The 27,746-nt window shown below is 38.2% G+C and overlaps 3 protein-coding genes and 1 pseudogene across 3 annotated transcripts; 3 read left to right on the top strand and 1 right to left on the bottom strand.

The window, feature by feature from the left end:
* Positions 1–1,831: 1,831 nt before the first annotated feature.
* LOC108440375 (olfactory receptor 52K1-like) lies at positions 1,832–2,809 on the top strand. The gene has a single exon (XM_017719215.2). It carries the CDS (start codon positions 1,844–1,846, stop codon positions 2,807–2,809), a length of 966 nt encoding a protein of 321 aa, XP_017574704.1. The 5' UTR covers positions 1,832–1,843.
* Positions 2,810–7,661: 4,852 nt separating this feature from the next.
* LOC108440376 lies at positions 7,662–10,148 on the top strand (annotated as a pseudogene).
* A 1,261-nt stretch (positions 10,149–11,409) lies between these two features.
* Positions 11,410–12,366, top strand: LOC108440385 (olfactory receptor 52K1-like). Its single transcript, XM_017719223.1, has one exon. It carries the CDS (start codon positions 11,410–11,412, stop codon positions 12,364–12,366), a length of 957 nt encoding a protein of 318 aa, XP_017574712.1.
* Positions 12,367–20,149: 7,783 nt separating this feature from the next.
* LOC108440386 (olfactory receptor 52K1-like) lies at positions 20,150–24,505 on the bottom strand. Its single transcript, XM_017719224.1, has 2 exons — positions 23,662–24,505; positions 20,150–20,268 (listed from the first exon to the last, which is right to left on the bottom strand). The coding sequence occupies exons 1-2, from the start codon at positions 24,503–24,505 to the stop codon at positions 20,150–20,152; spliced, it is 963 nt and encodes a 320-aa protein (XP_017574713.1).
* Between the last annotated feature and the right edge of the window lie 3,241 nt (positions 24,506–27,746).

Below are 27,746 nucleotides of genomic sequence, written 5' to 3'. Positions count from 1 at the left end.
TGTTGCTCAGGCAGTGATGTTCACTGCAGCAATGTTGTAAAGCTTAAATCTAGCAGAGCGTTCATCATCTCTCCTCCAAGATTCAGTGGGTTGCTAAGTACTCAGTGGGCATCCAAGTATATATGTGCCATCCAAGCCTTTGCTGTGGGAGGTGCTTCTGAGTCAGTGAGCATAGGCTTATATCATAGTGACACAAACCAGCCTGTACTTTACTTTTCAGGTCCCCCCAAAAGGTCAAAGATAGAGCATCTCTTGTGTGAGAGACTTTATCTTTATCTTTTGAGTTGGCCTTTTCTTGCAGGAGTGACAGGGAGAATTTAGTGATTTCACTGAAGTTTTGGGCATCCACTGACTTAATCAAATGACAAGGACCATAGCCACCCTGTCACTCAGTTCTCCTGATAGCCTTTCTGGTTTGACCTGTCTCCAGGTGACTTATTTGATTGGTGCCATTTGTATTCATGTTGGCACAAATGAGGTGAATTTCCATTCATGAAATTGCTGTACTCCTACCACAAGTGACAAATGGACACAACAGAGGATCTCTCTTTTCAGGTGCTCGTAGTCTTCTGCTTTCTCCTTGCATAGAATGAATTAGGTCCTTTGCACATTGCCGGTCAAAATGAGCATAAGACTTAATGCACATTCTACTCTTTCTCATGCCTCCTCTTTAGCGAAGCCCTCAAATTATTCTTAGTCTGATGTTGTTTGTCACTGCAGAATCCTTCTATCCAGTTTTTAAAAAGGCTAAGTGGAGCTGTGTCAGATTGTCTTTTAGCCGGATGTTTTTGTGTTGTGATTAGGTTGTCAGTTTGCCATTAAGGGACATGTTTACACTGGGCCAAAGTGAGTAGGTCCTTCAGTGCATTGTCACATTATGTCGATTGAAGGCATGATCATTTATCTAAACATTGTACATTTTATATAAACTTTTAATATTTTAGGTTTTAGGTTTTTTTGTGGATCCATGTCCAGTTAACCTCTATTGCTAGCCTTCTTTGCAAACTTAGTATTCCCCCACGGAGAGTTTTATTATTTTTTTTATTCATTTCACTTAGTAGTGGTTGACAGCTTGCCATTACTTTGAGAAATATCAAAATTACAGTTAATTAAGTATCAAGCATTTTTTACCAAAGGAAACCTGATAATAAACAGCGGGGCTTTTCCATGTCAATATCCTTAAGCCTGTAGGAGAACAGAGTGGTCTCATGAGACCTCAAAAAGTTGTGTGTAGAAACAGGGACAAGCTTTAATCACGTGCTAGGAAGGCAAAGACGATACATAAGCAACTGTACCACAGGAGAGATTTCTGTTTGTTTTCTTTGGCTTAAAGTCTTTGAACAAAGTACAGTGTATGTACTTTTGGTTTTGGTAATACATTATTATGAGACCTTAAAATTGCTAGAGGTGTTTTCCTCTCATACACTTTTCATTGTAAATCTACTGAACCATGATTAGTTTAATTTAATAGCTAGCAAATATATTTACACCTACATCTAAAGAACATGATATATTTGTGAAGTTAGCAAGATTGTTTTTTCCCTTAGCTTATGTGTAACATTTAACTATAAATTATATATATATATATATATATATATATATATATATATATATATATATATATATAGCAATATTTCATATATCAAAAGAAAGTAATATCTCATGTGAACAGATTATTCTGCTGTTCACCTACAGTAGTCAACAAACTGACATACTAATTTACTAATTTTGCCAGTTTTCAAACATTTGTAATTGCTAATGACACTAGAATCCAATACTTGTTTAATATTTTTTCTGAGACACTTTAAATAAAAATACTAAAGGCACTAAGGTGTTGAACAGCATGCAAAATCTTACTATACAAAAATTTTCATTCATAGCTTTCAAACTTAGTGGTTTCCATGAGTTGGGGGAATGGAGGCCTTTTCTGTTCATTCCCTATTTCCTTATGTTTTTGTTGTCTACATTGTCAAACTCCATTCTCATATATTTGATTGTATCTAAGAGAGCTCTGCACTCTCCGATGTGTGTACTAATCGGTCTGATGGCCGTTGTGGACCTGAGTTTGCCAATATTTTTTGTACCAAATATGCTACTTAGCTTTTTATTTAACTGGAATGGGATTTCACTTGTGGGCTGTTTGATACAGATGTTTTGTCTTCATTATGTTGGTACATTTCAGTCTACTTTACTTGCATGGATGGCTGTGGATCGATTCTTTGCTATTTGCAGACCTCTTTACTATCACAAACATATGGAAATCCCTACCTTTCTAAAATTCATTATTGTACCCCTAATCAGAAATGTACTCTTAATTGTCACAATTGTCTCTTTGGCTGGAAAACTTACTTTCTGTGTGACAGATGAGATAGATCACTGTTTTTGTGAGCACATGGCATTGGTCCAGCTGGCATGTGGAGATATTTCCATGAATAACTTAGTGGGACTTTTAGCTGCTTTTCTAATTCCAACAGTAGATTTTATTTTCTTTACTCTGTCTTATATAATAATGCTTGCATCTGTGCTAAAATCTGGGAAGTCTCATTTAAAGGCTATTAACACTTGTGTTACTCATATAATTGTGATGGCAGTTACTTTAACTTTTGCCTTGATTGCCTTTTTGTCTTACAGAATAAGAAATAATTTCTCTTCCAGCACTCGTGTCTTTCTGAGTACAATGTATTTGCTTTTTCCAAGTTGTTTTAACCCAATTATTTATGGAGTAAGAACAAAAGAAATAAGAGAACAATTTCTTAAGTGCATGAACCAAATTAAGGTTTTACCACAATGCTGTAATGCTGCAAATTGAGGTATTCTGTAATCACATTATTCCTGAAGATATTTTCAATATTTTTCTCAAACATTTCTCAAAAATAAAATCTCAAAAGTCATTTGTCCTGCTCCTAGAAACATTTTTATACTAACTAACATGTCTTTGTGTCATAATGAGACACTTTTGTTCTATCCTAAATTCTTTTTACATTACCTAGCATGTTCGTTGCAAGTCTGATTCAGAATATAAAAATTTAAATCAACAGAAGAATATCCAGAAAAATACCAACATTTGTCAAAGAAGCTTATATAAATAAAATATTTTCAAGGTTTTTCGGCAGTTTATTTTGGTTTTACAAATTTTACTAATACTTGTCCAATAAGTAGAATACTAAGTCCAGTAAGTACAGTCTTATGAAAGTCTTATTGATTTTCTAGTTGGAAATGAGAGAACACATTCTCTACAGGGAAACTATGGAAATATGGCATTTGTCTGTAAATTGCATTGCACAATTGAAAAAATACTTCACAATCAACACCACATGTAATTTGACCAAGGGTGTCCACACTTTTCCGTACAACTGTATTTTCTTTAAATGTTAATTTTAGCTTAATCATGTAGTTTTACAGTTTACCAGCTGTTCACAGTAACCATAAAGTTAAGTTCTGCCTGTTTTGGAGATGTTTTGTGCTATGCTTTTGTTTCATCTGTAAGAATGTTGAATAATGTTGATGAAGTATATTTAGGTGAAAATGTGCGTGATTACCAAACTCAGAGGTAAACTGAACTTTAGTCTCTGAAGATGAACAAACAAGTCAATTTGTGTAGGTTTTTGTTTTTGTTTCTTGGTTTTTGCTGTGGCAGTAATACAGATTTTTGCTAGCACTTTATTTCACAGTACGGTAAGTACCTAACATTGGGTACTAATAGATGGATATTGTAGCGTCAGCATAGAAGACGACAGCGCAGTAAACAGGGCTTTGAACGAATGCTCATTTATTGAATAGGCAGGAGAGGAGACCCGCAACCAGCGCTAACAAATACAGCAGGGTAGCTGGCAGGTCACTTCTAGTCCTACACAGTCCTTTCATGGTAGACACTACAGCCCAGCACAATAAGACCCAAATATAACAAAGCTGCATTTTATAAAACTGTACAAATAAAGTCTCTTGTTGCAATGCGGCCACAGCCAGTAGCAGGTTGCCACATTATTTATGTCTACCTCTTTAATTATGTGAAGGTTTTTTGTGAACAGAGAATTAGCAAAGAATTGAATTGTGCAGTGTAAACATCTGTCTTACTATGCATGTGAAAATAAAACTTTTAAATAATGAATCTAGCATCAGCACAGCTAGGCAGGTAAGTTAGCAACCATCTGATGCTGGAGTGCCCAGGCAACATGAGACTCCACCCGGATACTAGGGGATATTTCGTACACACTTTCAGACATTCCTTCTGCTAGTCAGACAATCATGAGGAACCAGGATCTGTTTGGTACTACCAGTGCACTAAATCTTAGATCTTTACGTTTGTTAGTCTGTCTATTCCATGTAGAAAAATGTAGATACTTACAATTAACTGCATTGCCTAGGTGAACTGTCAGGTTTGTTCAATGAGGCAGAGTGGTAACTGCTGTGTGGCCTGAAAGAAACGCAGCTGCTTTAATTCGTCAGCATTCTCAGTCGAAGTCAGCCATGTAATCTCTAAAATAGCCAGGTTTGCAGTAAATTTGACTTGATCATCCAGGTGTTCTATGGGTTTGGCATTGTCTTAGATGTTTTATTGGGACAGGCAGCAGCCCAACTGAAAAGTCCACGTGGCCTGAGTTAGTAGAAGTTCACAGGTCTTTGACAGCAGGTGACTTTCCAGATACGGTTTACATGTTACCTTGAGTTGTCTGCCATATGTAAGGTAGCTGGCCTTAGCTGTCTAGTGACCTACACAGGCATAGACCAGAATGACTGCACTTTGTGGTCCTGTTGGGATCAGTGGACCTTCACTTAGTAATGTACTGTGAAACAAAGCATTCTTACTCTTCATGTCCTGTTGAACATGCAGAAGCATAGATCAGAATGACTGCACCTTCAGTGAACTTGCTCTCAGTAACTGACTGTGAAATGGCATGTTATCTTAATATTTATTAATATAAACTGTTTCTTCATTTTATACTGTGAGGCACCGACTCCTGGCCTGTCCCAAAATTTTCCAAGCTCCAAACAAACTAGCTTAAACAACATCAATCCAATAGTAAATCATACCTGAACACATGAGACATGGGGCAGGATTAGTGCACATGCGCAGACGCTCTCTCTTTCTCTCTCCTTCATAATGCATGGAAAAAAAACAACAAGGTGCGTGCGGCACGTTAAAAGTACTGTTTGCACTTAAAAGGTTGGAAAAAAACATTACATATACACGTAAAACATTGCTGCGACTTCACAGCGTAGTGTTTATCCTTAGCAATGACTAAAGTACCTCTTTTTATTCCTAGAAAGAGAACTATATGGGAGATAGTTGAATCGCCTGCTTACCTGTTCACTATTCACAATGCTTAGATGCTGAGATTTTCGTTGGGAGTGACAAGGATGGACAAGATCAGAAATGAGCAGATCAGAGGGACAGTGAAGGTGGAGCAGTTTGTGGAGATAAAGCCAGGGAGGCCAGGTTGAGATGGTTTGGACATGTGTTGAGGAGGAATAGTGGATAGATTGGTCAAAGAATGTTGGAGATGGAGCTGCCGGGTAGAAGGAGAAGAGGTGGACCTCAGAGAAGGTTTATAGATGTAGTGAAGGTGGACATGGAGATGGTTGGTGTGAAAGTAGAGGAGGCAGTGGATAGGGCAAGATGGAGGCAGATGATCCGCTGTGGCGACCCCTAAAGGGAGCAGCTGAAGAAGAAGAAGAAGACTTTTTCGGGCAACCCTCCCAAACAAACTCCCACCAACAACCAACAGGGGGGGGGGGAACCCCATAAGAACCATACATGTTGAAATTAGTTGGGAACTCAGATATTTCACAGTAATATTCACTTATCACTCCACATGGACTCTTAATAAAGCTTTAGTGAAGTTCACGACAATTGCAAAATAATACCCAAATAAAATAAAAAATTGAAAAGCAGTCAGAATCAATATTATTATGGCTACTTATGTTGACACGGAAAGGAAGGAATACTGTGAATCACATCATCATTCAGCAGATGTGCTGACTGAATGTTTTGGATTGATTGTTTGGCAGGACATTTTAGTATTCGTACTAGTAAGTAATCTATTAATGTACTGCAATATTTAGTTTGGCCTGAGTTCAAATCTGATGTAGTCAACTGCTATAAATCTTGCCATATGTGTCAGTTAATGGAGAGGCAAAAAAAAAGCCACGAAACCAAACTTATCAAAGCTATAAATAAGTTCTGAGCTACACTTTCATTACCTAAATACATACAGAAGGACCACAGTTCATATTCCATACTCATCACCTTCAGATTCTTCTTTTCAAACTAAAGTTTCTGGTCCTTTATAAATCAAGTCTAAGATGAATGACACTGTCATATCAATATACTTAGTGCCTTTGTGTCCTGGAAAGTGATATTGTTTCTTCCTCTAGCCCACATGTTATGTTTTGTTTCTGTACAGTCTTAGAGCCTTGATGGAGATGATGGTTTGGAAATGTTCCTAGTCCCTGCACTGCTCAGAAGTAGGTTGTTGTGCTCACTTGAGACATGTCTTCTTGTTCTCGTCTGACAGCTTTAGTAACTGAGAGGTTTTGGCTGTTGTAATCAGTTTCAGACAAAGTCAGATCATTTGTGCAAGCATTGATATTTTGTACACCAGTGTTGAATTTGAATGTGATTTGCCTGGTTGTGGCCCATCTGTTTGCTTGGATACTTTTCTCCATTCTTCTTTGTTCTGTGAACTGTTTTGTCCACAAGATTGCTCCTCATTGGTACCTAATAAACTGGCAAGTGCATTGTGGCTATTGAGTAAATGTAAGAGGAAGAATGTTAAATAGTGAATTTAGTCACTTTGGAACTTCAATGAATGAACATTAGAGATGATCAGCCTTGACTAGCTACACATGTAATAAGCAAAAAATGTGAACATACAATTTCTATACTATTATAGATAATGAAGAAGACAACAGTATCATCTTTATCTTTTCTTTATGATGATCTCTCTCTCTCTCTCTCTCTCTCTCTCTCTCTCTCTGTCTCTCTCTCTCAGGGAACTATACCAATTGCCTAAAAGCTTTATAGGATTAAAATGTAGGCTCATGGGAACACAACAAGGTGGTATATAGGAAGATACATGCCAAGCTTTTATTTTTCTTATGATGCCAAATAAGAGATTCAGTGACCTAAATGAATCTGTGGGTAGCAACATTTTGTGATTACAGTTCCTCGCTGCTAAAATGCAATATACAACTATTCTATTAAAGCGTATCCTTGCTTCGAATTTTGGTATTGTGGGGGAGTTAAGTTAGCTTTACAATTTCCTAGACTCCTTTTTAGCTTTTCTTTGCAGGATAATACAACAGAGTTGTCACAAATTGCTGTTTACCAATTCATGGTGCATGAGTTTAGCCAGCAAAGATTGTTTTTTTTTAAACCATTTGAATAGTATTACCTGAAATTCACTGTCATTGTAAGGAATTGTCAGAAATTAAAGCAGATAAATGAAGTCTCATAACTTCTCAGCTTATATCTCTATTGCATAAGCAGATAAATATTACCAGAATTCATCTAGCTTGGGTGGTGCCCTGCTAGCGACGCTAACCCTATACTTGATATCTGAGGAGCTTCACTTTGTTGTTGTTTGTGTTAGTGAGTATATCTTCTTGAACTACATTTGATGAGGAAAGTTTGAGCAGCATGCAAGATCTTCCTGTACAAAATGTCATTCACAACTTTCAAAGTTCAACCCCAATTCCAATGAAGTTGGGACGTTGTGTAAAACATAAATAAAAACAGAATACGATGATTTGCAAATCCTTTTCAACCTACATTCAACTGAATACACTACAAAGACAAGATATTTAATGTTAAAATGGATAAACTTTATTGTTTTTTGCAAATATTCACTCATTTTGAATTTGATGCCTGCAACACGTTCCAAAGAAGTTGGGACAGGGGCAAGAAAACACTGGGAATGCCCAAAAAACACCTGATTAGAACATTCCACGGGTGAACAGGTTAATTGGAAACAGGTGAGTGTGATGATCGGGTATAAAGGGAGCATCCCTGTAAGGCTTAGTCTTTCACAAGCAAGGATGGAACAAGGTTCACCACTTTGTGAACAACTGCGTGAGCAAATAGTCCAACAGTTTAAGAACAACGTTTCTCAACGTGTAATTGCAAGGAATTTAGGAATTTCATCATCTACAGTCCATAATATCATCAAAAGATTCAGAGAATCTGGAGAAATCTCTGCAAGTAAGCAGCAAGGCAGAAAACCAACACTGAATGCCCATGACCTTCGATCCCTCAGACGGCACTGCATTAAAAACTGACATCATTCTGTAATGGATATTACCACATGGGCTCAGGAACACTTCAGAAAAACACTGTCAGTGAACAAAGTTCGTCGCTCCATCGACAAGTGCAAGTTAAAACTCTGCCATGCAGAGCGAAAGCCATATATCAACAACACCCAGAAACGCCGCCGGCTTCTCTGGGCCTGAGCTCATCTGAGACGGACTGACGCAAAGTGGAAAAGTGTCCTGTGGTCTGACATTGTGGACACATTTCAAATTGTTTTTGGAAATCATGGACGTCGTGTCCTCCGGGCCAAAGAGGAAAAGCAATGTCCGGATTGTTATCAGTGCAAAGTTCAAAAGCCAGCATCTCTGATGGTATGGGGGTGTGTTAGTGCCCATGGCATGGGTAACTTGCACATCTGTGAAGGCACCATTAATTCTGTACATACAGGTTTTGGAGCAACATATGCTGCCATCCAAGCAACGTCTTTTTCAGGGACGTCCCTGCTTATTTCAGCAAGACAATAGCAAGCCACATTCTGCACGTGCTACAACAGCGTGGCTTCGTAGTAAAAGAGTATGGGTACTAGACTGGCCTGCCTGCAGTCCAGACCTGTCTCCCATTGAAAATGTGTGGCGCATTATGAAGCGCAAAATACGACAACGGAGACCCCGGACTGTTGAGCAACTGAAGTTGTACATCAAGCAAGAATGGGAAAGAATTCCACCTACAAAGCTTCAACAATTAGTGTCCTCAGTTCCCAAACGCTTATTGAGTGTTGTTAAAAGGAAAGGTGATGTAACACAGTGGTAAACATGCCCCTGTCCCAACTTCTTTGGAACGTGTTTCAGGCATCAAATTCAAAATGAGTGAATATTTGCAAAAAACAATAAAGTTTATCTGTTTGAACATTAAATATCTTGTCTTTGTAGTGTATTGAATATAGGTTGAAAAGGATTTGCAAATCATCATATTCTGTTTTTATTTATGTTTTACACAACGTCCCAACTTCATTGGAATTGGGGTTGTAAATGGTTTCCATGACTTGGAAGATTGGAAGCCTATATTATCCTCCCCTATTTCCTCATGTTTTTATTGTCTACCACTTCTAACTCTCTTGTCATATATTTGATTGCATCTCAGAGTAATTGGCGATCTCCACTGTGTGTTCTAATTGGTTTAATGGCTGTGGTGGACCAATGTTTGCCAATATTTTTTGTACCAAATATGCTAGTCAACTTTTTATTTGGCTGGAATGGGATTTCACTTGTAGGATGTTTGAAACAAATGTTTTGTATTCATTACATTGGTGCATTTTAGTCTACGTTACTAGTGTGGATGGCTCTAGATCGGTTCTTTGCTATATGCAGACCTCTTTATTATCACAAACATATGGAAATCTCTAACTTTCTGAAGTTCATTGTCATGCCACTGATCAGAAATGGACACTTGAATATTACTATGGTTTCTTGGGCTGGAAAATGATCTTTCTGTATGGAAAATGAAATGGATCATTGTGTTTGTGAACGTATGACATTGGTTCAGCTGGCATGTGGTGATATTTCCCTTAACAACCTGTTAGGCCTGTTAACTGCTTTTCTAATACCAATTGCAGATTTTTTTCATTACTGCATCCTATGTAGTTATATTTACTTCTGTTCTGAAATCAGGGAAGGCTCACTTGAAGGCAATTAATACTTGTGTTACCCATATAATTGTCATGGCAGTAAGTTTAACTTTTGTCTTGATAGCTTTTATTTATAGAATAAGAAACAACTTCTCACCAAACAGCCGAGTCTTTCTGAGTACTTGCTTCAATCCAATAAATTATGGAGTCAGAACAACAGAAATAAGAGAACAGTTTCTAAAATTCTTGAATCAAATGAAAATCTTACCACAATAATCGAAAAATAGGTGGTTACTCAAATTTAAAAATAAATTACTCAAAAATCAAAAGGAACCAAGATGTTCACATGTTTATTACTTTTATTTATGTCAATGCTACCATTATAAAGATCTAACTTAAGGCATATCAATATAACCACTGTAATCAAGACATCTACAATATTTACCTGTTTCAAGATTTCCTTTTCAATTTTAATTGTCATAAATTGAAAGGCGCATGATCAGTTGGTGGTCTTTTCAGAAATGGCAGTAGTATGAAGGAACGTGGTTTATGACAGTGAATTAAAACAAATATTATTATATACTGCTTATGTAGGATTATAGATACATGGTTTAGCACTATACCCAAATATCTAGTGTTAGTCCCAATCAAAATACTTATCTTCCATTCACCAGAAGACTTGTAGTGGTCTAATGATCAAACTACATAATTGTCTCTGCTAATTTAAAAATGTGAACAGTGACCTCTGACTAGCCCCCCCCCATTCTTCATGAGCAAACTTTAAGTTTTTCTTTGTCTTAAATTTAATGAGTGCTTAATTATTCCACAGCATTTTATAAAAATTATCATATATTTCAGTTGATTCTTCAATCTTCATTTTATGCTCGCAGAGAGGAGAAGGTTTAAACTTTTGGTCTAAATATAAGAGAGAAAAAAGAAGCTGGTACTGTCCCACATTATCTTTTGTTTCTTAGTTTTCATGTTTGAATGCATTCAGTTCAGTAGTAGCTTGTGTTTTTTTCAGTGTGGTATCAGGTAACAAAAATAGCCATAATCCGCTGTTACAGTCTGTTTTCCAGTGTTTCTTGGGCTCTTAGCTTGGAGCAAGCTGTGTTACTGTTGTGCTGTTTTTGTGCTCCTGACACTGCTAAGAACTTATCCTGGAGGTTTTTACTTTTGCATTCATTGACTGGGTTGGACTAAGCTGCTGTAGGCAGACCATAATCTCGTGAGAAAACACAAAGGTGTATATAAGATGAGAGACATGCGAAGTCAGACAGCTTTTTTTTAATGACAATTCCAGTGAATACCCATATTAGGTGATTTGTATGATTTAGTCTTGATATCTGTATATCTACAATAGTGTAATTCAAATACAGGATACATTAACAGAAATATACTTTTATTGGTATTTAACTGACATTAAGGCTGTACATTATTTGTATATATTAGTAGCAATACAGAAAACATTTTGCTTTGATAGTTTGTCTTTTTTCCAACACTTATATTTGAGGAAAATGCTTAATATAAGTTGAGAATGAGCAGCATACAACAACTTCCTACACACAACATTTCATTCACAACTTTCAAACTGAATGGTTTCCATGATTTGGGTGAATGGCGCCCCATTCTATTCTTTCCCTATCTTTTAATATTTTTGTTGTCTACCACTTCAAACTCCATTCTAATATTTTTACTTATATCTCAGAAAGCTCTGCACTCCCCAATGTTTGTATTAATTGGTCTTATGGCTGTGGTTGACCTGTGTTGGCCAGTAATTTTTGTACCAAATATGTTGCTGAGCTTTTTATTTAACTGGAATGGGATTTCACTTTTGGGCTGTTTGATACAGATGTTTTGTCTTCATTGTGTTGGTACATTTCAGTCTACTTTACTACTTTGGATGGCTCTGGATCGGTTCTTTGCTATATGCAGACCACTTTATTATCACAAATATATGCAAATGCCCAACTTTCTAAAGTTTATTATTGTGCCAGTGATCAGGAATGTAATCTTGATTACTACAATGGTTTCTTTGGCTGGAAAATTGCAATTTTGTATAACAAATGTGATAGATCACTGTTTTTGTGAGCACATGGCGTTGGTTCAGTTGGCATGCGGCGATATTTCTATTAACAACTTGATTGGACTTTTGACTGCTTTTCTAATACCAACTGGAGATTTTGTTTTTATTACTGTGTCTTATATAATAATCTTTTCTTCTGTCATAAAATCAGGGAAGGCCCACTTGAAGGCTATTAACACATGTGTTACGCATGTACTTGTTATCACAAGTAGTTTGGTATTTACCTTGATGGCTTTTTTGTCATACAGAATAAGAAACAGTTTTTCTCCCAACAGCCGTATTTTTATAAGTACAATGTACGTACTTTTTTCAAGCTGTTTCAACCCAATTATCTATGGAATAAGAACAAAAGAAATAAGAGAACATTTTCTGAAATTCGTGAATCATGTGAAGACTGTACCACAGTAATCCAGTAATAGTGATATATTATGAATATATAAAGTCATATGTATTTCTGTGTTCTTGAAACAAAAATGCATCTTAAGTTTTTCCATAACAGCTGTTAATTGAGCATTTAATTTGTCCCTGTTAATTTCCATGATTTGAGATCAGTCACCCTTAATTTTTAAAAGTTGTGATAACTTGTTAATAATATTGTCCAGAATACTAGAAATTTGAAGGCAAAATGACAATTTGTGAATTCACAGAATTTTTAAAAATGTGTAGAAAAAGGTTAAGGGCATGAAGCTGTAACCTTCTTTAACCAGTCTTAATCATATTTGAGGTCTCAGTCAAAATTCTGAAAGCTTGACCTTGTGCTAAAGAAAATGAGAAGGTCAGTAAAGGCAGTGGAAATGTAGATAAAGGGAGACCAGGAGCACTAGGATTGTTTTGAATGCACTGACTAGAATATGTTCAAAGCATCATCCACAAGTACTCCAGACTAACTACAGTAAATAAATGGACTTTGCATTGTGATGCAAGGCAAGACAAGTTTATTTATATAGCTCCTTACATATTCTGTTGTCATCCATAGTGCTTCCCAAATAATAAATACAAAATCATTTAAAAAGTAAGGTAAAAGAACATAGAAAAATATAAAGTGAAGGAGAAATTAAAAAGAGGTTATTTTAAGGACAAGTGTAATATTTATTAGCTTCTGGGTATTTGTTTCCAATTGCATGTTCACATTCTATATGCCTAGTTGATATGTGCTTATCTTCTCCTGCGTTCAGACCCGATGTAGTGCAAGCTTTTATTCAGAAGAAATAGTTTTGACATGCAAAAATCAAATTAACATGATTTTCCGCTAACCCCAAATGCAGTTGATCAGCCAGGATGTTTCCTTTTATTTGTTACTGTCCCATTCATCCCATTCTTCCTGCCTCCATTCTTCCATAAACTATTATTAGAGTTTCATAAACAGATTTGACTCTGTTCAGTTTTTTTTTATTACTTGTTTATTTATTTACTCTTTTTTCATCTGAAAATACATCTGGAAACCAATACTAAATCAGGAGGTAGTTTCACACTAATTTTGTTTCATTTAATTCTTTTTCTCAGGAGTGTTTTACATATTTGACCTCTCTGTCCCACTCTCAGTTGTGCCTGAATGCATCAAACTGACTACCACTGTGCCAGTTCCAAAGCTAGCCAAGGTTATTACTTAACTGACTGGCACCCTGTTGCTACCAGTGCTTTGAGAAGCTGGTCAGAGACTTTATCTGCTTCTCCCTACCTGCCACTTTGGACCCACTGCAGTTCGCTTACAGGCAGAACAGATCCACTGATGATGCAATAGCCCTGTCTCTACACACTGCCCTCTTCCATTTGGACAAAAAGAACACATATGTGAGAATACTGTTTGTGGACTACAGCTCAGCATTCAAAACCAACATGCCCTCAAGGCTCAACATTAAACTTCAAGATCTTGTTCTGAACAGTTCTTTGTGCAGCTGGATCCTGAAATTCCTGACAGGCCAATGCCAGGCCAAAATCAATTCCTCCTCTCTGACCCCTCACACAGGTGCTCCTCAGGGCTGTGTGCTCAGCCCTCTCTTGTACTCTCTGTACACCCACAATTTTTCAGCTCCAAAGTCATTGTTAAATTCGTAGATGACACCACAATTGTGGGCCTGATCTCCAATGTCAACAAGGAGGTCTACAGTGAGGAGGTCAGCTTCCTGGCACACTGGTGCCAAGAGATCAACCTGGTTGACAAGACCACATAGCTCAAAGTGGATGCAAGAGAAAGTGCACACCTCCATCACCATCAACGGAGCCACTGTAGACAGAGTCAGCTGCTTCAAGTTCCTCTGTGTTCACATCTCAGAGGAACTGACATTGACCTCAGAACATTTTACACATGTACTGTGGAGAGCATTTTAACAGACTCCATCACCACCTGGTATGGGAACTGTACTGTTTTCAAGTGAAAATTTGTGCAGAGTGGTGTGGACAGCCCAGCACATCACCAAGGTCCAGCTCCCAAACCTTCTGGATTTATACCTCAATCGCTGCCTGAGGAAGACCAGTAGGATTCTAAAGGACTCCATCCACCCACCCAAGCCACTGTTTATTCTCACAGCTGCCGAGTGGAAGGAGGTACAGAAGCACAAAGTTCAGAACCAGCCGGTTCCAAGCCAGCTTCTTCCCCGGGCCATCAGGCTGCTGAACAGCCATTAGTGCTGGTGTGTTCATCTGTGGACCTGTCACTAAATTGTAATCGACACGGTGAGTCATCTCGAATCCTCCATGTGTAGTCTTGACATGTGTCACGATTGGCCCCTCCCAGTCCTGTCCATGTGTTCATGTTTTGGTTTAGCCCCCTCGTTTCATGACCCTGCCCCTGATTGTCTCCACCTATTTTCTACCTGTCCCTCGTTTTCCCTGTGTATTTTAGCCCTGTGTTTGCCCCTTGTGTACATGTACAAGTGTACATTGATCTTTGTTGTTGGTGGTGTTATATGCTGTGTTGGTTATTCTGGTTACTATGTGTTGTTTGAACCTGTTTATTGTTGGTCTGTCATGTCTGCTCCCCGTTCAATCCGTGTTGGCTCTATGACCCTGGACTGTCTTGACCATGACCCTGGATTTGCCCTTAATAAATCTTGCTTATCTCTGCACGTGCATCCGCCTCCTCGCTCCCTACTGTTACAACACGTCACCACCCAACGTTTTAAAGAACGTAAAAAAAATCTTGGTGTCGTGATAGACCCTGATCTGTCCTTCGATGCACATATAACTAATATTACTAAAACAGCTTTCCTGCATCTCCGCAATATTTCTAAATTAAGAAATGCATTATCTCTACAGGATGCAGAAAAGCTAGTTCATGCATTTATTACTTCAAGGCTAGATTACTGTAATGCCCTGCTGTCTGGATGTCCCAGCAAAAGCCTTAACAAGCTTCAGTTAGTTCAGAATGCTGCAGCCAGAGTCCTCACAAGATCCAGAAAGTTTGACCATATCAGCCCAGTTTTATCAACCCTACACTGGTTAATAGTTAAATTTCGCATTGATTATAAAATTCTATTACTGAGCTATAAAGCTCTACAGGGACACCTGAGTGAACTTCTCTCCTACTATGAACCATCACGCCTGCTTAAATCACAAGGTGCTGACTTACTACTGGTACCTAGAATGAATACAGTTACATCATGGGGAGAGAAACCAGCCATTAGGGGTGTACTTTGTGTACTTCTGGTGCTGCTCCCAAACCCGGATAAATGGTGAGGGTTGCATCAGGAAGGGCATCCGGCGTAAAACTTGTGCCAGAACTATCATGCGGATCACAAATATGATTGCCATACTGGATCGGTCGAGGCCCGGGTTAACAACGACCGCCTCCGGTGCTGTTGACCAGCAGGGTGCTGGTGGAAATTGGACTACTGTAGGTCGAAGACCATCAAAGAAGAGAGGAGGAAGGCGGGTTAGAAGGCAGCGAGAGAGAAGGAAAGGCAGGAGTGTGGAGGTTAGCGTAGGGACTCTCATATGGACAATGACTGGTAAAGGCAGAGAGCTTGCAGACATGATGGAGAGAAGGAAGGTAGATATTCTGTGTGTCCAGGAGACCAGATGGAAAGGAAGCAAGGCCAGGAACATTGGAGGTGGATTCAAACTGTTCTATCATGGTGTAGAGAGGAAGAGAAATGGAGTAGGGATAATCCTAAAGGAACAGCTTGTGAAAAGTGTTCTGGATGTAAAGAGAGTGTCAGACAGGATCATGAGCCTGAAGTTGGAGGTTGATGGTGTAATTTTGAATGTGGTCAGTTCATATGCACCACAGGTTGGTTGTCAGTTAGAGGAGAAAGAGGAATTTTGGAGTAAGATGGATGAAGTGGTAGATGGTGTCCCTAGAGAGGAGAGATTAGTGATTGGTGCAGACTTCAATGGACATGTTGGTGAAGGGAACAGAGGGGATGAAGAGGTGCTGGGTATGTATGGTGTGAAAGACAGAATTGCATAAGGTCAGATGGTTGTAGATTTTGCAAAGAGAATGGAAATGGCTGTGGTGAACATGTATTTTCAGAAGAGGGAAGAACACAGGGTGACATACAAGAGTGGAGGGAGGTGCACACAGGTGGATTATATCCTTAGCACGAGATGCCACATAATGGAGATTGGAATGTGTAGCAAGGTAGCATAGGGTGGTTGTCTGTAGAATGAGATTAGAAACAAAGAAGAGGAAGAGAATGAATACAGAGCCAAAGATTAGATGGTGGAAGCTGAAGGAGGAGGATGGTTGCAGGCAGTTCAGGGAAAAATTGCAACAGCCCCTTGGGGGCAGTGAGGAGCTACCTGAGGACTGGGAAACTACAGCTAAGGTGGTGATAGAAACTGGCAAAAATGTGTTGGGTGTTTCGTCTGGTCAGAGGAAAGAAGACAAGGAAAGTTGGTGGTGGAATGAGGAAGTCCAGGAGAGTGTTCAGAAGAAGAAGGCAGCTAAGAAAAGTGGGATAACCAGAGAGCTGAAGGAAGTAGGCAGGAGTACTGTGAGGCTAGTCACATAGTGAAAAGAATGGTGGCAAAGGCAAAGGCTCAGGCCTATGATGAGCTGTATGAGAGTCTACACAGTAAAGGAGTAAAGGACTTGTATCGTTTGGCTAAACAGAGAGATAGAGCTGGAAATGATGTACAGCAGGTTAGGCTGATAAAGGATAGAATATTGTACTAGTGAGTGAACAGAGAGTGTTGAGTAGATGGAAGAAGTACTTTGAAGAACTAATGAATGAGGAAAACGAGAGAGAGAGGAGGATAACGGGGGGACAGATAGTGGATCAGGAAGTGCAGAGAATTAGTAAGGTGGAAGTGAGGGCAGCTTTAAAAAGGATGAAGAATGGAAAGGCAGTTGGTCAGGATAACATACCTGTGGAGGTATGGAGATGTTTAGGAGAGTAGGCAGTGGAGGCTCCATGGACCATGATGTTTGCAGATGACATTGTAATCTTTGGTGAGAGTAGAGAGCAGGTGGAAGAGAATCTGGAGAGGTGGAGGTTTGCACTGGAGAGGAGAGGAATGAAGGTCAGTAGCGACAAGATAGAATACATGTGTGTGAATGAGAGGAAGGCAGGTGGAAAGGTGAAGATGCAAGGAGTAGAAGTCGTAAAGGTGAATATCTTGGGTCAACCATCCAGAGCAATGGACAGTGTAGAAAAGAGGTGAAAAAGAGCGTGCAGGCAGGATGGAGTGAGTGTCAAGGCTGATGTGTGACAGAAGGATAGCAGCAAGAGTGAAAGGGAAGGTTTACAAGACAATAGTGCGTCCTGCTATGATGTATGGTTTGGAGACTGTGGCTCTGTCTAAAAGACAGGAGGCTGAGCTGGAGGTGGCGGAGATGAAGATGCTGAGATTTTCATTGGGAGTGACAAGGATAGACAAGATTAGAAATTAGCAGATCAGAGGGACAGTGAAGGTGGAGCAGTTTGGAGATAAAGCCAGGGAGGCCAGGTTGAGAGGGTTTGGACATGTGTTGAGGAGGAATAGTGGATATATTGATCAAAGAATGTTGGAGATGGAGCTGCAGGGTAGAAGGAGAAGAGGTAGACCTCAGAGAAGGTTTATGGATGTAGTGAAGGTGGACATGGAGATGGTTGGTGTAAAAGTAGAGGAGGAAGTGGTATAGGCAAGATGGAGGCAGATGATCAGCTCTGGCGACCCCTAAAGGGAGCAGCCGAAAGAAGAAGAAGACATCATGGGGGAGAGCTTTCTCATACAATGCCCTTTTTTCCCCACTTTGTACTATAATACTTTATACTAATAATGTTTGCTATCCGGTGTCGACTGTAGGAGGATGGGTTCCCCTTCTGAGTCTTGGTTCCTCTCAAGGTTTCTTCCTCTTTAGGGAGTTTTTCCTTGCCACTGTCGCCACTAGCTTGCTCATGGGGGCTTGGACCAGGATTTTTTCTGCTTTTGCTTGCTTGTATTTCACTCTATAGTGTCAGATATAATTCAGATAGTAAATGCCTCACTCATGTCAGATGTTTGTCCTAACAAATGAAAAACTGCAGATGTTAAGTCTCTCTAATTTTCTGCAAAGGAAGCAGTAAGTGACAGTCCTGTGTTGTGCTTTGTGAAGGTAAGATGTTTAGTTCTGCATCCAGCTAAAACTATTGCTTTATTAAGCCATCCATGTTCAGAGTTTGCTAAAAATGTTGAAAGATGTATTGTGACTCACCTCCAAAGAGTATTTTGTTCCTTTTTTGAAAAGATGCATGTTATTTTCTCTATCTAGTAAAATATGTGTAAGTAGAGGCAGCCACATTAACAAGGTTATAAGGCAGTAGAGCCATTGTTTTGTATAGTATGGATGCATTGTTTGCTCTTTTATTTATTTTATTTTATTAATTTTCATTTAACTATCTAAAAAAAGTGACAGTCCTGTGTTGTGCTTTGTGAAGGGACAGTCCTGTGTTGAGCGTTGTGAAAGGAGCACTGCGCCATGAATGTGTGCCTAGCTTCCATTGAGGGTCATATGAATGCCAGCCTCCAGGTTGTTCAAAGTGCTGCGTGTGAAAACCAGTTGTCGAATAAACAGCTGCTACTGTGCTGAACTCCCAGACCATTAGGAACTAGTGAGTTATTCCAGCCAAAGGTAAAGACTAAACATGGAGAACCAGCATTTAGCTACTACGCTTCTCTTACATGAAACCAGTTGACAGAGAGCTTGAGAAGAGCCACAACACTAGTCTCATTTAAATCCAGGCTTAAAACATTCCTATTTGAACAGCTTTCAGCTCAGTTTAAAACATGGCTTAGCTCTTTTAGCCCTTCTCCTCTGTAACAGCACTTCATTCTCCGTAATTTAATTTATTTTTTTTGCTTTTAAATAATCTAATTAATTTTCATGTTGTTAGTTTAATGATTATTCTTTGAAAATCTATTGTTTTAATCATGTTTAGAATTTCCCCTCACTTCACATTTTTCTATTCTCTTTACTTTTTAAATTGTACTTTTTGTATTTATCATTTGTGAAGTACATTAAATGACAGCAGTGTATGTAAGGTGCTATAAAAACAAATTTCTCTTGCATTGCATCACTTTCAGCAAGATACAGATATCATGACATTTTATTCATTGTAGTTAGTCTGGACTACTTGCGAATGGTGCTCTGAATATATTCTAGTCAGTGCATTGAAAATCTAGTCAGTGCTCCCTTTATCTACACTTTCACTGCCCTTTACTGACCTTCTTATTTGCTTTAGTAGTGGTCTTAATACAAGGAAATAAAGTGATATGTTCTGATCACCAGACCACAAGGTCATGCTTTCAGAATTGTGATTGAAACCTCGATTATGATTACGATTGTTCCAAAATGTTAAAGAGTCATGCCCTGAACATTTTCATACACTTTTTAAAAATTCTGTGAATTCACAAATTGACATTTTGTCTTCAAATTACTGTTATTCTAGACAACCTTAACAAATCATCACAACATTTTAAAATTAATGATGAATGGATTTGAATCACACAGATTAACAGGGATAAATGAAGCACTCAATTAACTCAGTTAATTGTTGTGGAAAATGTTATGATGCATTGTCATTTGAAGTACGCAGAAATACATGTATGACATTAGATATTCATAACTGTTATATAAAAACTCATCAAAATGTTCTATTTTTGTTTTTGGATTGTATTACTTGCCCTTATAGTTTTAGTTCTATGATGTACTAAGTGATAACACACAAATTCTTTTGGGCCAATTTGTCATTTTAAATAAATAAAAAAAAAACTGATCTATATTGCTGGATTACTGTGGTACAACTTTCAAATGATTCACAAATTTCAGAAAATGTTCTCTTATTTCTTTTGTTCTTATTCCATAGATAATTGGATTAAAGCAGCTTGAAAAAACTATGTACATTGTACCTATAAAAATATGGCTGTTGGTAGAAAAATTATTCCTTATTCTGTATGACAAAAAGGCCATAAAGGTAAGTACTAAACAATTATATGTGTGTTGACACACTTCTAGATCTTAAAGAGTCCAATGAATCATGGGCTAAGTTTCTTTCACAGCAGTGCTAGGTTGATGTCGTGTGTATTCTGGTGCCTCCCTGCAGTGGTGATCGGCCCATGTCTGCCCCTGATAGCTCTCTGATGAACATGGACTGATTCTTAGACTTCAGCACTACATTTTACACACTCAACCGCTGGAACCGTTACTTGCAGGTAGACAAAAATTACATTCTCAGAGAAAAGTCAGAAATCCTAAAAAAAGGGACTTCACTGAACTGTTTAATACACTTTGAAGTTGATAGATCAGCAAGCCTTTTCCAGCCCAAAGATAATATATCTTTTCCTGAAAGCTCCTGTTTTTCTAATGTGTTTTCCTGAAAGCTCAGCCTCAATATGTGACAGCAGAATCTGTAGCCACAAAGGACTGAATTATATTGCCAATATATTTTCAGTATATTTTGGAGATGTAGAGAATTTAGGTTGGATGCTATCCACCTAAGCAAGACTGAGTAAAATATTTAAGGGCAACTTTTTTTTTGCCCTTTGCCACCCATCTACTGCTTGCATTCATTCAATATTACAGGCACAGTAACGCCTTCTCTACCTGCCGCCAACTGTGATGATGGATTATCAGCCTCCACACCACAAAAAAAGACACAGTAGAACACCTGTGGTACAGAGCAACCACAGTCCCAACTAGGGGTGCAGGTAAAAAAATTGATTCTTAGATGCATCGCGATGTGGATGTGAACGATTCTGAATCGATTCATCAATGTCAAAAATCTATTTTCTAAATATTAATTTATAACGTAATGTTGATGGAACGCAAAGGACGGAACTTGGAAGTGGGTAAGTGGGTAAGACTGTCTGTAGCAGCACATAACAAAAACACATATGAATGAGTGAGAAATCCGACCAGCACCCTCTGCATTAAAGCCATGTAAGGTCAGGAGTCACAACACAAATGTTAAGAAGAGTCATTTTGTCCTTTCAACAAAAATCAGACCACCTTGAGAGCCACAACATTTAATGCCCAGTAAGTCTCGGTGCGTGCTAATGTCCTAGTATAGGCAAAAAAATTATGAATGAAAACGTGGACTCACTTTACTCTGCTTTAAGCTTTAGCTCAGCCATAGCCACTTTCTTCCCATCTCCACCAGAAAACGTTTCCTCAGAAGTAGAGCAGCTTATTGTAAAATGTCTTTCAGCGTATGGCTGTTACAAGGCTGAAGTTGCTTCTTATTCTCCAGCTTCTTGTTTGAATTTTTTCTTTTTCAAATTTAAGGTGGAACGGGAAAATTCGAAAGAGAAGCGACTTCAGCTTCATAACATTTTAGGGTTTTTTAGTCTCTTGTTGCAGATTTAACATTCCAGGAAACCAACTAAGGTGTTTATAAATGTGAATAAGTCTCCAAATGTTCGTCTTAGCTAAATCTCTCAAAGCGTTTTCGTTTGCTACTAGCCAGGAGAGACGGTGTTGCTAAGTGACTTGCAGTCTCGTTGAGAAATGGAGCTTTTGCACTACGTTGAGCACGTCCTGTCCCGCAGATATTTTACTGAGACAGTGACCCCTGACTCTCTACATCATGACCAAATCTGGAGTTATAAAATCACTAAAGAAAACGGGCAGGACAGCTGTAATGTGCTGCATGGACATCCATTATCACAGGATCTTATTTGACTGTAACTGTGCATTTTATCTCAGATAATTGGCAGCAGTGTCTAATGTACTCCAAAGATGCACAGTGAATGAGAATCCTCCAGTTCACTCGCTACATCACTTCCATTTGATTTATGAATAAAACATATTGGAAGTAAATTCATTATAGATCTTATAATGTATAGTCATTACACTGTTTGTGTAATGGACAGCATTACATCAGTCTAGATATGAAGCATATTGTTTTCATATCAAATAGAATGATGCAAATGTCAGGTAATAATTGGTTATACGGTCATTGGTGTTTGGCTAGCATTATAGTGGTGTCTGCACCAAATAATGGGATTTTGAAAGGAGTCAAATTCGTCATCTGTAATTATTGGTAGCATTACTGAAAATATTGCTATGAAATATATGCTCTCTAGGGGAACTAGGGACCTTTCAGCGTTATTTTTGGCAATGTCCAGCACTTTCTGGGTCACACAGGTGCTGGAGCCTATCCTACCGGTCATAGGGCAAAAAGTAGGATGCACCCTGGACAGGCCACCAGTCTATTGCAGGGACAATAAAAATAATTCTTCATAAAAAAATAGTTCTTGATAAGGGATTTTTTTTTCCCGAATATAAATATAAATTTACTTTAAATAAACATAAAGGTTAACTCTCTGAAATGAAGTTTGCTGAGGACAAGATTTCTGCTGGTGTTTAACTTATACTTTGAGTGCCCCTGGCCAAATTACGTGTTTTCTTTAATTTAAAAATATTTTTAAAAAGTTCTACAATTACTGTTTATTTGTTAAATTTAACATATTGGGGAAAAAATGTGGCCTGCACACATTTTATATATTCTTTTTATAGTTTTATTTTTTTCCAGTATGTTAAACATAGCAAATAAATAGAAATGGTGCATTTAAATTTGCAGAAAGAAATGCCATATTTAAGTTTGTTTCCTGTGCTGGATGTGTTTACCTATTTTCATTTATAAAATCAAAAATGATACATAAGATGACCTGGAATGTTTAACTTCTGCATGCAACTTTACATAGAACCCTTCTCAAACTCAAGTATGTTTTGCAATTAAGGTGATACAAATCAACAGTTCCCCACAAGGTAGGAAGAAAAATTCTTCTAAATGTAACTTATTATCTTCCAGTTTTTGTTCTTGGTTTTTTAATTTACACTTTAACAGTGTCTGTTTATACAGACTGTTGATCTACAATTACCTTTACATTTCCTTTCAAATGAATCATTGTCCAACACAGCTTTGTTGATTAATTTTTTAACTATTTAATTCATTTCACATTGGAATGTTATCCTTATGCTTTAGTAACTGGTAAACCGCAACATAAATTTTCAGTTAAAATTAATCAAAGACTCACTGACATATCACTTAAAGCAAAACACAAAGAAGTATCTAAACATAAGGACACAATTAATAGCTATTATTACAACCTTTATTGTAAGCATTTTTGATGTTGTTACTAAACTGTTTTGAATAACAATGCTGCAGCCTACATCACTGGATCAATATGGTAAAACTTTCACATGTTTAAAGAATTTTAAAAACTGCTGCCTTATTTCCTTTGTTCTCACTCCATAAATAATTGGATTGAAACAGCTTGGAAAAAGTGTGTACATTGTACTTGCAAAAATACGGCTGTTTGGAGAAAAATTATTTCTAATTCTATATGACAAAAAAGCTGTCAAAACAAATACTAAACTAAATGCCATAATGATTATGTGTGTTATACATGTGTTGATGGCCTTCATGCTGGACTTCCCTGAGTTCAGGACAGAAGCAAATATCATTACATAAGATACAGTAATAAAAACAAAATCTGTAGTTGGTATTAGAAGAGCAGTTGCAAGTCCAACTAAGTTATTGACAGAAGTATCTTCACATGCAAGCTGGATCAACCCCATGTGTTCACAAAAACAGTGATCGATCTCATTTTTCATACAAAAATGTAGTTTTCCAGCCAAAGAAACCACTGAAACATTTAGGAGTGTATTTCTAAGTACTGGGACAATAACAAACTTTAGAAAGTTGGGAATTTGCATATAATTGTGATAAGAAAGAGGTCTGCATATAGCAAAGAACCGATCCAGAGCCATCCACAGCAGTAAAGTAGATTGATATGAACCAAAAAACTGAGTGCAAAATATTTGTGTTAAACAGCCAACAAGTGAAATCCCATTCCAGTCAAATAAAAAGTTGAGCAGCATGTGTGGTACAGAAAACATTGGCATAAACAAATCCACAACAGACATTAGACCAATTAATACAAACATCGGAGAGTGCAGAGCTCTCTGGGATATAATTAAATATATCAGAATGCAGTTGGAGGTGGTAGACAATAAAAACATAAAGAAATATGGGATGAATAGAAAGTGCCGCCATTCTCCAAAAGAATAGAAACCATTCAGTTTGAATGTAGTGAATGAAATATTTTCTGCAGAAAGATCTTGCATGTTGCTGAACACCATGGTACAATGATTTAAAAAGGCACTACTGCTAACATCAACAGTATGATTTTTTAAACATTTTTTTACTGATATCAATAACTGATCATTTGATTCACTTTAACATTCCAGATTTTGGTCTAACCGCTACTACAGTGCAAGCTGAAGCGAATGAGTGTCACCTGTTATTACATAAGATTGGCAATATTTCCTTTAAATAAAATCCTTTATTCTTTATATTTAGACTGCTGCAAATCCATCCATCCCTTATAAAGTCATATATAAACTTAGAAATAATGACAAAATTTTATGGCTTTACACATTCAACACGCATATGTTTTTACATAACAATTTGAACATGGTTATTTTGGATTGATGCTGCAATGACCGTGTATGATAGAGAATCGCTTTTAGAAGCTCAAAAACCTTGCAGTTCACTTCAAAACAGCAAAAACATTCAATATTAAACAAAAGCAAATACTATACTGTTTCCTGCAAATCCACTAAAAATAATTTTCTGTTCAGAACGCTGAATTGAAGTATTGCTCTTTTCACATCCGCATATCATATATCCTCTTTTGCTTCCCTAACAGCTGATTAATGCTTGACGTTTGTCTCTGCTTCTATATACAGCCAGATATCTTCTCATGGGGCTATACTGTATTCCTACAGGCTTTTGTGCTGGCATAGCAGACCCTTGGTAATCTCCATTCCCTCCACATCTACCAGCTACAAGTATATACACAGTAAATAAGCCTCTATAAACAAGGCTTTCAAAGCATGAGTTTGAATATAAAGGTTTGATATTTTCCATTAAGCTTTAGAGGAAGCACTCCGCATGAAATTGTGTTTGTCGTGCTTCCCAAAATGTATACTTATATTCTGTAGACTTCTGGGATAACAAATACATTTCCTTACGTTATACTTCTCATCATAATGATTTCCTAATAGTTGAGATATATATGCTGGGGATGTGGGGGTGTGGTGGGGTTCTGATGCATTTTGATACAGGGAAATTTCTGACTAAGAATCTTCTGCACTGTTCAGATGGTTACAGTGCTTGAAATGTGTTGATTGTGTGATTTCTGAAAGTGTAAAGTAAATGCTAACAGCACTCTCAAGGAATCATGTGATGATGGGACAAGCAGTAAGAGGGCTTGGGTCAAAGGTCAAACGAGGTAATCAAGCTGGAGGGGTCTGTAAACCTTTTGTGGCATAACTGTTTTGATATTCCTCACTGCAGTCTCCCTAGGCAACGGGATAATTAGAATGAGAAGCAGGAGAAAGAGAAGCTGACTTAAGTGTTGTGAGTTGCTGCAGATTAAATGTATCAGCAAACCAGAGTGATTGATAAACGCAAATAAGTCAGTTCATCTCCAAATTATCGATGTTCGTCTACTTTCTCTTTGCTGTTTTGTTATCTGTGTTGCTGTGTGCCCAGTCTTCAGCGCTAAAGGTTGGTGCATTAGCAGTTATGCGTTAACTCCAGTATTTAACACCATTTATTGTGAAAACTGTGTTAGAATTGTGTGTTATAACAATTTTACTGAAAAAAAAAAAAAAAAAAAAATAAAAAAAAAAAATATATATATATATATATATATATATATATATATATATATATATATATCTCATCATCATCAACATCATCATCAGGCACTGCACCACTCCCCCCATGCTGAACCTTGTGGGTGGTGGGCCCACATGGCCTCCCCATGTTGCTTCTTCGGGCTGAGCCTGCCGGGTTACGTGGGCTGCCTGGCCACCAGGCACTCACCGTGGAACACTAACCCCAGGTCTGGCTCCAGGGGTAGGTCCTGGTGACCGTTTCCCAGGCAGGGTACACGATTTTTTGTGCACGATATGCATGGAGTAGTTTGGATCGCGTTAGTCTGGGTCTTCACTCCAGACCTGTCGCCTTAGGAGACCCTACCAGGAGCATATTGCTCCCGACGACTTAGCTCTGAAGATCCCGGGACCACACAAGCCCTTCCGCCACGACAAGGCCCCGATCCAGGATGGGATTATATTTTACCTAAAAAAGGCAACAGCTGCAACAGCTCTGCATCAGTGAAGAGATATTTCAGGCCTGATTCTCACCCCAAACAGAGTCAGGGTCAATGATGAGGATTTTGAGGCTAAAGTGTTGCTGAAGTTTAATAAAGACTCTGAATGTGAATGTCTGTACACACACCAATCAGACATAATTGTACAAGCACCTCCTTGTTTCCTATGGTCATTGTTCATTTTATCAGCTCCACTTACTATATAGGTGCACTGTGTAGTTCTACAATTACAGACTGTAGTTAATTTGTTTGTCTGCATACTTTGTTAGTCCCCTTTTACCCTGTTCTTTAGTGGTCAGGACCCCCATGGACCCTCCCAGAGCAGGTACTATTTGGGTGATGGATCATTCTCAGTACTGCAGTAACACTGACGTGGTGGTGGTGTATTACTGTGTGTTGTGCTAGTACGAGTGGATCAAACACAGCGGTGCTGCTGGAGTTTTTAAACACTGTGTCCATTCACTGTCCACTCTATTAAATGTATTTAATAGATTGTTGGTTGTTGGTTCACCCTGAAGATGTAAAGCCAGAGACAACATTTTTTGCTTTACAGTGATGATCTAATCATGCTTTAGTCCTTCATCAGTGGTCACAGGGCGCTATTGGCTGGATATTTTTGGTTGGTGGACTAATCTCAGTCCAGTAGTGACACTGAGGTGTTCTCCAGCAGAGGTGCTGTGTCTGATCCTCTCAGACAAGCACAACACACACTAACATACCACCACCATGTGTTACTGTAGTGCTGAGAATGCACCACTACTACAGACTACTGTCTGTAACTGTAGAACTACAAAGTGCACCTATATAGTAAGTGGAGCTGATGAAATGGACAATGAGTGTAGAAACAAGGAGGCGCTCACAAATGTTATGCCTGATTGGTGTATTTTGCTGAAATGTTTAAATTGGAGCAGTTCTATTTTACAGTTGACAGTTCTTTGTGTGACTTTGGGTCACTTTTGTGTTTGTGTGTTCCCTTTATATTATTATTATTATTATTGCTGTTGTTTTTAGTTAAATATTGTTAAATCTGACTTATTAATCCTCCTCTCAGTGCACGTCAATACTAAGCTTGGTAATAGAACGCAAGTATCCCTGCTATTCCCCAAAAGGGGGCAGTGTAGTGCTGGCTGTGCTGTGATTATCTATGGTAGTCTGTAAATTTCCTCTCAGACCAGAGAGACATTTGTGAAAGCAAGCCA

This window comes from Pygocentrus nattereri, chromosome 17 (assembly GCF_015220715.1).
Source record: "Pygocentrus nattereri isolate fPygNat1 chromosome 17, fPygNat1.pri, whole genome shotgun sequence".
Lineage (NCBI taxonomy): Eukaryota > Metazoa > Chordata > Actinopteri > Characiformes > Serrasalmidae > Pygocentrus > Pygocentrus nattereri.
This window is presented reverse-complemented; position numbering and strand designations above follow the sequence as displayed.